This window comes from Eriocheir sinensis, chromosome 55, assembly GCF_024679095.1.
Source record: "Eriocheir sinensis breed Jianghai 21 chromosome 55, ASM2467909v1, whole genome shotgun sequence".
Taxonomy (NCBI): Eukaryota; Metazoa; Arthropoda; class Malacostraca; order Decapoda; family Varunidae; genus Eriocheir; species Eriocheir sinensis.
The window spans coordinates 2,034,428-2,046,816 of record NC_066563.1 but is presented as its reverse complement, the minus strand read 5'-3'; the positions used below and the strand labels follow the sequence as shown (position 1 = coordinate 2,046,816).

The 12,389-nt window shown below is 42.3% G+C and overlaps 1 protein-coding gene across 4 annotated transcripts in view; it reads right to left on the bottom strand.

The window, feature by feature from the left end:
- LOC126983889 (transmembrane protein 117-like) overlaps window positions 1-12,389 on the bottom strand; it is a 104,535-nt gene that overhangs the window by 23,829 nt on the left and 68,317 nt on the right. For all 4 annotated transcript variants that reach the window (XM_050837058.1, XM_050837060.1, XM_050837061.1 and 1 more), the window contains exons 3-5: window positions 3,482-3,564; window positions 2,002-2,112; window positions 1,299-1,438 (exon numbers count right to left, since the gene is read on the bottom strand). In XM_050837058.1, coding sequence (XP_050693015.1) covers window positions 1,299-1,438; window positions 2,002-2,112; window positions 3,482-3,564 — 334 coding nt within the window. The remainder of the gene's footprint in view (window positions 1-1,298; window positions 1,439-2,001; window positions 2,113-3,481; window positions 3,565-12,389) is intronic.

Here is a 12,389-nt window from a genome sequence, read left to right as displayed (position 1 = left end):
TCCCTGCCAAGGTAACTCAGCTTCCTATCTCTTGGCATCTCACGCATCCTTCCTCCTTTTTCTCCTACTAGCTTTTCCTTTATGTCTCCTCCCTCTTACTCTTTCTCTCTTTATGCCGCTCTCCCTCTCTTCTCTTCCACCTCCTCAATTCAATGTCGCTCTCCTTCACTTCTCTTTCATTCTCTCAACCTTTTATCACTGCATGCTCTTTATATTCCTTTACTTAACTTTCCATTCTTCCTCCCCTTCACTTGTATCCTTCCTTCCGCCCTTCCCCAATACCCTTTCATCCTTTCTCCTTTTCATTTGTACAAACTCTCCTCTCCCCTCTGAAACGATGCATTCTTTCATCATGTCTCCTTTTCTCCTTATTCTTATTCCCTGTTATCCTTTCCTCATGCATATACTTCTTCCTAGCGTTTAATCTAACATCCAATTTTATCTTCCTTTCCCTTCTCCTCTTCCTCCAACATATGACTCCCTATCACTAATCTCTACTTTAGCGTATATAACCTTATCGTCCTTGCCTCTCCTTCCTTTCCTTCCTTTTTCTACTTCTTCCTAGCGTCTACTCTTACACCCAAATCTATCCTCTCATTCTTCTTTTCCTACAATACATTACTTTTTTTTTACCCATCCTTACCTTGACATTTATAACCCTATCATCATCACTTTTCTTTCCCTTTTTCTTCCGCCTATTTTCTAACGTCGAATGTAACACCCAATTCTATCTTCATTTTCCCTCTTCTCTTCCTGATAATCATCCTTATCTTAACAATTATAAACTTATCATCACCACCTTTCCTTTTATTCCTTTCTTTTTTCTTTCGACTGCCTCCCAGCGTCTACACAACACTCAATTCTACCCTCCCTTTCTTTCTTCCTCCAACACAATACTCCCTATCATCCATCCCTACCTTGATTAAAACCTTACATCACATTTTCTTTCATTCCTTCATTTTTCTATCGACTACTTCCTAGCGTCTACTCTAACACCCAATTCTATCCTCCTTTTCCTTCTTCTCTTCTCCCAACACATCATTACGGATCACCCGTCCGTATCTAAACATAATTATAACCTTATCATCACCTTACCTTCCTTCCATTTTTTCCTTCGACAATTTCCTAAAGTCTACTCTAACACCCAATTCTATCCTCCCTTTCCTTGTTCTCCTCTCCCAACACATAACTCACTAACACCAATCTCTACCTCAGCATACCAATAACCCCATCATTGCCTTTCCTTTCATTCCTTTCTTTTTTCCCATCGACCTCCTCCCGCCCTTCGTAACACTCACCTCTCGTTGGTCACATCCATGTCGGAGCCAATTTGCCACCTGCAGGACTCCTTGTGGCCCAGAATGAGGATCAGGTTGTACACGTAGGAGAACATGTACAGGGACACGATCACGGTCAGGAACATGGTCATCCACGAGCCCTGGGAACGAAGAAAACGGGAGGCAGGACTAAGATTATTACGGCTATTTCTTACCTACCACAAACTCGCTTCTTTCCAATCCCCTTCTCTCTCTCTCTGTCTGTCTATCTGTCTCTGTCTCTCTGTCTCTCTCTCTCTCTCTCTCTCTCTCTCTCTCTCTCTCTCTCTCTCTCTCTCTCTCTCTCTCTCTCTAACACCAGCTGAGTTTCTATTCGTTTACTTCGTGTAGTCATGTTTTTCGCTGCATACTTCAGTGATTCTATTAAAACATTCAGCTGAGTGTGACTAATAATGAATGAATGCATCGGATATTCGTGACGTTTAATTCAATAGTGGAGTGGGTCTAAATTATACAGAGTTCTTGATAGCACTCACATGAATACGGAATGAATTTGATACAGCAGACACCAGGAATATTACCAAGTCTATTACTGTTATTACTGCTGCTATTACTGCTACTGCTACTACTATTACTATAAAAACTTGCATTCAACCTTTGCTTCTACCTACATAAGCTCTTCCCAATCTCCCCTCCTCACCTTCCCTGCACCTCCCACACTCACCTGCTCATCCCGGAACATCTTGAGTCGCAGCATCCTCTTGAAGATAAGGCCATGGATCAACACCTTCCCCACCAGCATCCCGCAGAGTATCGCTATCAACCACATTATGACCTGTTGGGAGATGAACGCCGCTGTGCTCAGGAGGCTGTGGCAAGGGAAGGGGACGGAAAGAGAGAGGAAAAGAGCGATGGAGAGGAAGAGGAGAGGTAGAGGCGAGGCTGTGGCAAAGGGAGAGGACAGGAGAGGAAAAGAGAGGTGAAAAGAAAGAAGAGAGGGAGAGGCTGTAGATAGGAAAGGGGACAGAAGAAAAAGGAGGGATGAAGAGAAAAGAGAGGGAGAAAGCAATGGAGAGAAGGAAAGAGGGATGGTGAGGAAGAGAGGGAGAGGAGAAAAGAGGTACGATGAGAGGAATAGAGGAATGAAGGGGAGAGAAGGAGACTGAGATAGGGAGAGAAGGACGGAGGACGGAATCAGGGAGAAGAAAAAGCTTCCCAAAATGAACCTCAGAATCATTAAGAAGAAAAATCAGAATCAGTAAGAAGTTAGAAGTAATAAGAAGTAATAAGAATCAGAAGTAGAAATAAGTAAGAAGTAATAAGAATCCGTAGCAAGAAAAAACTCCCTCAAGATAAACCTCAGAATCAGTAAGGATAAAAAAGTTCCTCCGAGAAGCACAGCTTTTCCTCTGGTTTCCGCTCACGTTTCGCACTTTTATCCGCGTCTTTCAATCCGCGAAAAGTTTCCGCGCGTGATAATTAGGGAGGCGACGAGCTCCTGCTGGAAATTACCTGCGATTCAATTCTAATCTATAAATGTAAAAGGTAAAGGGGAAGGTTGGGCGAGTGTGCACCATGAACTTTACCGGCCCAGGGTTCGTATCCGTCTCCTGGGCCTTTGAGCTTCGTGGCTGCCTCTTTAACCTCTTTTATAATGCACAAGTTACCGCAGTATCGCTCAGTTTACCATAGAAAACTTCATCATCCTGTACACGAAATATCTGTATCTTCAGCTAGTGATGGAAATAAGGACAAGGAAACGTATGAAAAAGAGGGATAATGGAAATGAAGAGACAGCGAGACACAAGGTAACTCAGCATCGTTCAACTCACCAAAGAAAATTTCATCATGCACCAAATATCTGTATCATCAACTGACACACATATGGAGACTCCACAACGCATGGGGAGACAGTGGGGGAGACGGATGACGGGATTGAGGAGGAGGGCGAGGAAAAGGCGAGGCAGAAGGAAGAGTTATGAGACAGCAGGTAAGTGACTATATCTTACAATTTATCGGAGAAAACGCCTTTATGGGTTACACCAAATAACTGCGCCTTTAACATGGTAATCCACTGAGCAAGCGACCGAGGGAAGAGGAGGAAGGAGATGAGGAGGAAGAAGAGGCAACGGAGAAGGAAGAGTAAGACGAGGACGAAGAGGAGGAGAAATAAGAGCAGGAGGAGGCGGATGAGAAGGACTTACCTTAATCATCCTCCAAAACCACTCGTCCGGATACTTGGTCGATACGAAACTGAAGACGTTGCCAACCACTGGAATGTTGGACTCTGCGAAAGAAACGAAAAATAAATGTATTGCCATTGAAAAAGATTAGATGATGGCGGTCATGCTATATCTAGAACAGAAGGAACTACTACAATTACAACTACAACTACTACTACTACTACTACTAATAATAATAATAATACTGCTACTACTAATATAATAATATATATATATATATATATATATATATATATATATATATATATATATATATATATATATATATATATATATATATATATATAATAATAATAATAATAATAATAATAATAATAATAATAATAATAATAATAATAATAATAATAATAATAATAATAATAATAATAATAATAATAATAATAATAATGTAAAAGTTTCAGGTTTCCGACATTACTCTCTCTCTCTCTCTCTCTCTCTCTCTCTCTCTCTCTCTCTCTCTCTCTCTCTCTCTCTCTCTCTCTCTCTCTCTCTCTCTCTCTCTCTCTCTCTCTCTCTCTCTCTCTCTCTCTCTCTCTCTCTCTCTCTCAGCATAAATTGATAATAACGTCTCCCCAACTCAATATATTTTGATTATTTTCCTGAAAATTGGTTTCTCATATCTTGATTGCGTTCCACCACCACCACCACCACCACTTCCACCCCCACCACCACCACTACTACCACCATCATCATCATCAGTACTACCCCCTCTTCCCCACCCCTACACCACGTCACCCCACACTACTGAATTACACAACCCACCATCCCGTCGCATCATCACATCAAACGAACACTGCACCACCACACCCGCAGGCCTCGCCCCCCTCCGGCCAGTACACGGTGCACACAGATCCAGGGGAGTCACCAAGTCTTCACATGGGGCAGCTCTCCTCATAATTTGCTCCAGGGACGTCAGCTCTACTTTTGATAAAGATATACAAACGCAAGGAATATGGAGATTTATCTTTTCTTTCACTTAGTGTAATTGTAAACCTGTGGAGAGTGTGAGGTGCAGGGATTACCCGAGCCTTGTAGCTTCAGGCCGCTCCGAGTCCCAGGCTGCCTTCAGCCTGCAGTGTACCGACTTTCGCTTCACGGGTCAGTGTTAGTCTGTCGCAATATTCTGCTTCGAATTCATAGGGAAATATAACAAAATGCTGGGCACAGCGCGATGACAAGAGATACTATACATTTTTAATGCTTTGGCGTATGCGTAGTGGCGATAGTAAAATTTTACGTTTCTTAAAATATTTCCCATTTTCCTGCTGAACTTGAATGAAAAATCCCTCAGGCATTCAAGGCCTGAGTGAAATTGATATTACCAAATACCTCTGACGTGAGCCTCGGTCAAGGGCAAACTCTGAAAGCAATATTCAGTATTTTTCTACAGGTGACAAACGATAATGATATTACGTCTGAATGTATGGATAACAATGTCGTGGCATTATTGGCATGTGCATTAATATCAAAGAGGGACAAATAAAGGCAAGATTAAACAGTTTAAAGCGGGAAGGATCTCATCATGTTGTGAAATGAATCGTGAGTCTAAGAGTGCCTCCTCAGTGAGTGGCCTTACCATTTGAAATATATTAACGCAGATTTTATGAAAAGGAATTAATCATCAGTGCACAGATCCATGACTCTCAGACAGAGGTCAATATACCTGAAGCTGCCTCGGGGAAGTCTTACCAAACACTCAGGTTAAGATTATCTTCCTGGTAGAATTTTACTCTCATTAATGACATGAAAATTGATGAAGAGTTATTCGGGTTCATGGCGAGACGAATGTGTCATGTTATTAGTATTCTGGAAGCAACATTAAGCTATAAATAAAAAGAATGCAAACCACTTTTCACACGCCATGTAGCAAAGTACGGCTGTCAGGTGTGGTGATGTCTGATGCACGCACTGACATCCATTTTTGTCTGAGAAGTTGGGGTCTTTTTTTAATTTAGTTATTCTCGTTTGCCTCCATGATACCAGTAACACCAGCCCTATGCACTACCACCACCAGCAACACCAACACCAGCACCTTTCTTCCACTGCAGTCACCGTCCCCCAAAATCATCATTATCACCACTAGCAGCAATGAACAACCACCACCAGGAAGATCACCAAACCATATCACTATCCACGCCATTATTGCCAGCACCCTCAATATCACCTATGCCACCTTTGTTGCCAGTCACCATGAGAACTACAGGTACCAACCGAGTACCACCAAAATGAGGACCAACGCACTATACTCTGTTCACGTTAGCTCCGAGAATAAGCCCCTCCCACTTCCTTATTAAGCATGTATCATTGGTTAATTTGGAAGGAAGCCACGCCCTGTCACTAACTCTTGGTCTGTGAGTGAGGGATGCTGGGAAAAGTGAGATCTTATAAGTGGTTGCCGGGCTGACGTGGGTGGAACTAGTTTATTTTTTATGTTGCCGTGAGCAGAGTATATCCCCACCCCCACCACCACCACCACCACGACCACCACCACCAACACCACCACCAAGACCACACCAAACCCTGCCATCACTCCTGACTGTCGCCACCACACGTCACCCCCAATAAGAAAACTTCCCACGATGCGTTTCCCAAGGCACGGAACCAATTAGAACTAGACAAATAGCAAGAATGATGAAGGAGATGGACGGGGGGTGACGAGGGAGTGCCCATCCGTCTAACCGTCTCTCCGTCCGTTCGTCTGTCTGTCTGTCTCTTTCATTGGCGATTCTGCGAGAGCGCCTCCAGGGCTCAGAGGCATCCTCCTCCTTCATGCTGCATTCACCGTTTGCTTACTGTGTCCTCCTTCTCTTCCTCCTCCTCTTCATCCAGTTCTGGTTTCGTTTCCTATTTCCTTTCCTCCTCATGTTTTCTTTTATTTATTCTGTTATTTGTCGTCCTCGTTATCTTTCTCCTCCTCTAGTTCTGGTTTCGTTTCCTCTTTCCTTTCCTTCTCATGTTTTCTGTTATTTATTCTTATTTGTCGTCCTCTTCCTCTCTGTCCTCTTTCTCCTCCTCCTACTACTGGTCTTTATCTGCTTCCACCTTCTCGCCTGGTTTATATTTCGTTTCCTTCTCTTTCTTCTTCGCTTCCTCTTCCTGTTCTTTCGTTTTCTCCTCTTCTCTGTCGTTCTCTTCCTCACTCTATTCATATTTCTATAACTCTCAGGTTGTCATCCCATTATATCCAAGACATTTTCAATTACATTTCAAAACTTTCTTAATTTCTTTGACCAATAAACTGATGAGCTTTGATAACTGAGAGGATAAAGACGATTGTGACCAATTGTAAAGACCAATCACCTAGTTCACTATGTATGGGTGATTTCAGATCACCTTTAAAACGCTGTGTGTTTTCAGATCACATTTAAAACGCTTGCTCCAACAAAAAAAAAATGCAACGATACGTTAAACGTTAATTAAGTATAATTTCAGTTATGAAAGAAGTTTAGTTAAATTTTACAGACAACACTTTACGTCGTTCTCCGAGCTCACCGCTACAAGCTGACAGTTTTCAGTCATCATCGAGTGACCTTAGACAACCCACATGCTGTCCTGATAACCACTTATCAACCCAAACTCTAAAGAAACTCTCGAGAGGATCATGTGGAGCTCCGGTGGTCAGCATGCGCCAAGCATGAGTGGCGCCACTGTAAAACAGTTGCCTGCGCTACTAACGGGCTGGGGCCGGCCAGCAGGCCTCATCAAGAAAACCTACCTGCGTTAGAAGCCAAGTGTAAAAAGAAAAATCTTACTCGTCCTTCACGTTGGTCGGTCGTCTGGGTCTACAACCACCTGTCACTTGGCCGAAGTTCATTGACTGATGGGTTCGTGACTAGGTGTGCGTGGGGACAAAGAAGATAGGACATGGAAATTGACCTAGTTTAGGAGTCCTTTCCCTTTCCATCAACACACCTATCCTCTTCGCCACTTCCCTTCATGTATTAGTTTTTACAGTTTTCCTTTCCTTTCCATTCACCTGGTTGATTGATTTTTTGGGTTATGTAATCATGGCGCCGCAACCATTCACCTGAGACGTTAAGAAGCTTATCCCCTTGGTTCAGTCCCTCTCTTCCTCACCATTCCTTTTTCCTTGTCCCTTTTAACCCTCTGTTCCTCCTCCCTTTATTCTATTTCCCAATCTTCTATTTATCTCAAAGAAGGCATCTCAAGACTCTCCGTGGCTGCCATGGGGACGGACGGATACAATGCCTCCTTTCTGTTCCTAATCCTCCTTTGCATTTGCTTACCCGGGGACAGAGTGGCCGGTGAGCCCGGTTCAATAACCCAGGCGGAGCACAGCCTTGCGGGGTAAACACTGGCTGATGGGAGTTGGGTTCGAGGGTGCGTTTTGAGGCTTCATATTTGATGTGAAGCCATGCGAGCGGAGGCATCGAGGAACGTTAGCTTAGAGGCGTGAGATGTTAATGTTGTGGAATTATATATTTATTCATTTATTTCCTCCTTTGTTTATCTTTCTTTCTTCCTTTCTTCTTCTTTCTTCATTTCATTTTCTCTCATTTCTTTTTTTATTTTTTCCTTCCTTTCTTTTTCTTTCTTGCTTCCTTTGTTATCTTCCTCTTTTTCTTTCTTTCTTTCTTTTCTCCCTTTCTTTTCTTCCTTACTTCAACTTTTTCCTCCTTTGTTTTCTTCCCCTTTCTTTTTTATCTTTCTTTTTTTCTTTCTTTTCTTTCTAGTTTTCGTTCTTCCTGTGTGTGTGTGTGTGTGTGTGTGTGTGTGTGTGTGTGTGTGTGTGTGTGTGTGTGTGTGTGTGTGTGTGTGTGTGTGTGTGTGTGTGTGTGTGTGTTATTCTCATTTTCGTGTTTTCCTTGTCTATCGCACGGAACCCGATTTCCCTCGCTCCTTGCCCTCCTCCACCCTTCCAATTTCCTCTTATCCTCCGACCCCATGTTGATCCCTGAGCCGTTTATCTTTCGCTATGAGGAGATCCAAGACTTACGTACTCCCGCCTAAGACTCATGTTTCAAGGGAGGAAAATGAGTTGCCTGCCTGTCTGTGTGTTTGTGTGCGCGTGTGCGTGTGTGTGTGTGTGTGTGTGTGTGTGTGGGTGGGTGTGTTATGTCTGGAATAGTCTATAAATGAACCTTGTCGTGACAGAAAAGGTTGGGTGACTTAATTTCGATATATTCACGTGTAAATGAACGCCCGCATCACTGAACACAAATAAATACAAAGAGATCAAAATACCCTTCAATAGACACGGCTTTCCCTCGTTATTTTGACGGCGATAATTAATTTGGAGTGGTAACGATAAACAATAACACCAACATGCACGCGACTTATTAGTGAACATGAATGGTGGAATTTCGCCTCGTTATTTTGATGGTGAATATTAATTTAATGGAGGCGGGCCAAGTGAGTTATAGCAATAAATGCAAAATAATATCTGTACATTATTGGTTTTTTTTTCCTTTTAACATTACTGTCGAGAAATAAGGCAACTCAAGGGCAAAAAGCAAAAACAACAAAAAAGCTCGCTAGACGCCACTTAAAAAGAAAAAAGAAAAACGAGAAAAAAACTATAGACCAGAAGAGAGGTCGATTTCGTGTGGATTTCGGGTCTTGATACTCGATAATGATAATGATGACAGTGAATGGCTCTTATGACTATGATGATGATGAGGTTAAGTCTTCCACCACTCCCTCGTCCAATTTTCTCCCTGGCCCGTGCACCTCTTTCCTCCTCCTCTCCTTCACTCCCTGTTCATCCAGTTGCCTCCCTCCCTCCTCTCCACCACCGAGTCCCAACCACAGTTCCCATCTACTCAAGTACCTATTAACGGTAGATTTGTCTCCATTAGCTGATTGAAGAGCCATGGGACGGGACATCAAAGGGGAAGGAGGAGAGGGAGTGGAGAGGGAAAGAAGAGAGTAGAGATAGGGGGATGTGATAGGCAAGGACACGCGTAGACGGAGATAATGTAGAAGAAGAGGGTTAGGAAGAGACGGTAATGGGAATAAAGATGATGTAAAGGAAGGAAAACAGCGACAAAATTGGAAAGAAAAATGAGATTGAAAAGGCGGAAACGAAAAGAGGAAGAAAAATAGGAAAAGATAAAAAAAATAAAGGGAGGATTGAGTCATTAACAGCCGCAGATTGAGAGGGAAAAAAGGAAAAAGGTTGTTACGTATCAAGAAAACTGACCAAAAAAAAAAAATTACATTCTCTCATCTTCTCTCCTCGGCGTTAGTTTCTTGTCCCTCGATCATCCTCATCAAGGTGGAACGAGAGATGAGCGACAACGACGAAAACAAAGACAACAACAACAACAACAACAACAACAACAACAACAACAACAACGCTATACCTCACTGATAATGATATTGATAATAATAATAATAATAATAATAATAATAATAATAATAATAATAATAATAATAATAATAATAATAATAATAATAATAATAATAATAATAATAATAATAATAATAATAATAATAATAATAATAATGATAATGATAATGATAATGATAATAATAATAATAATAATAATAATAATAATAATAATAATAATAATAATAATAATAATAATAATAATAATAATAATAATAATAATAATAATAATAATAACAATAATAATAAATAATAATAATAACACCAACAACAACCATAATAATAGAGCCAACAAACACCGATTTTTCACGGATTTGTAACGACCTCTAACTCGCAAGGCCGGGAGGAATTTTAACGAGCTCTCTTACGCTCCGGTCCAGCTCCCGTGTTCCCGCCCGCCTCCCGCCCTGCGCTGCGGCAGACGTGCATACTAACGCCCCCGCCGCCTCCACCGCCCCCGCCTCCTTCCCTGCTCTGATTTACACACCTGGAGACGCGCCAACGTTGGAATACCAAGCGTTAAGAAGAAAAAATAAAAAGATGGGTCAACCACGGCCAAGTTCTGCATGTTAAGATGTTGCGAAGATGGCAGTTCAGCTATGGCAAAAAACGTCTTTATATGTAAAAAAGAGAAGAGAGAAAGGGGAACATACGCTCACTACCGCCGTTTTCCTCGTAAAAATGAGAAACAAGAGATTTTTTTTCCAATACCTTTGCTTGCTGGAAATTAAAGTTGCTTGTTCCTCTGCGCCAAAGGGAAGCGTTGATTATATATGAACCCCAAGCACTCGACGGCCTGCACCCACACGCATACATCCATTTTCGCTTTTTTTCTGCTGCGCAATAGTCAGCAATATAGTTATTATTTTCATTATTATCATTATTACTTTTATTATTATTACTCCTCCTCCACCTCCTCACCTCGAGTCTCCTTTTATTCCTCCTCCTCTTCTCTTCCCCACCTCCCCCCAACTTTAGTAAAACCGTCCCTTCCCTTCCTCTTCCTCCTCCTCCTCCTCCTCTTATTGCTATTACTACTACTACTACTACTACTACTACTACTACTACTACTACTACTACTTTTTTGTGCTGCCTGTAGCGCCGGTAGATTTACTTGAGGGGACTTAAGCACGGTCCCAGCCCATTAGTAGCACAGGCTAATTCAATTTATACTGGCTGCCGTGATGTATGACTCTTGTTTGACCCATGCTGCCCCCCGGTGCTCCTCTTGACCAAGTCGATGAAGTTAGGGTTGATTGAAGATCCGGACAGCATGTGGGTAATCTTCCGTCACTCAGCGATGACTTGAAAAATCAGCGTGTTTCGGTGGGGACTCGAACCTAGTCTATGATAGGTTTTTGGGCTCACCACACCCGCACCCACTACTACTACTACTACTAATACTAATACTACTACTTCTGTCACCCTCACTCACCACCACATCTGCCTCTCCAATTACAATATGAAAAAAACCTTCTTGACCTTGTAATAAAGATATTTAAGGACGTGCGGAGGAGGACTTAATGAACGAAGAGAGATGAGACTGAGAGATTACGAAGCGCATAAAAGAAGAGACTGGAAGTGGAGGTTAAATAGGAAAACTTTTGTCAACGTCTTGAGAGAATTTGAATATCTCTTTGTGAAACTCATAAAGGAAGCTAACCTGCCACTCACCCCCACTACCTGTCTCTCTGCCTACCTGTCTGTCTGTTTCCGTATTGACCTATCTGTCTTTGTGTTTCTAACTGTCTAATCTGTTTGCCTGGGCCTGAATTCTCAACCCTCTCGGCGCTCAATTATACACATTGAACAAGACTTTCGTGGGAGTTTGAGGCATTTCCAGGATTATCTTAGTTGCCCAGGTGGTAGTGTGACCCTCCTTCTGTACCATGAACCTGAAGAAACATTCATGAGGACCTAATTGATCTTTCTGGTCTTTGGAAATCGATGTGGGAGTCGGAAGTGTCTGAGAATACCGATCCTGTTTGTCTGTTAACTACCCGTCTCTTTCATTATGTATCCGACTGTTTAATCTGTTTGCCTGTTTGTCTGTTAACTCGAGAATCTTACCTACTGTCTGTCTAAATCCGTGTTGAGTTATCTGTATACGAGTGCATGTCTGTATCTATCTTTTTGCATGATTGTCTGTCTGTTAATACGAAAATCATCCCCACTGCCTGTCTCCTTTTCTGCCTGTCTGTCTGTGTGTTGAGCTGTCAGTGTATGGAGGGAGGTATGTGTGTTTTTGGTTCCCTGTGTCAGTGGCTGTCTATCTTTTTGCATGGTTGTCTGTCTGTTAATACGAAAATCATCCCCACTGCCTGTCTCCTTTTCTGCCTGTCTGTCTGTGTGTTGAACTGTCAGTGTATGGAGGGAGGTATGTCTGTGTTTTTGGTTCCCTGTTTCAGTCTGTCGTATTGCCCTGCCTGGCTGTTGGTGTGTGTCTTTGTGCTTGTCTGTCTGTCAGTGTGTCTGTATCTCTGTCCGTCTGTCTGTCTATGTCTGTCTGCCTTAGTG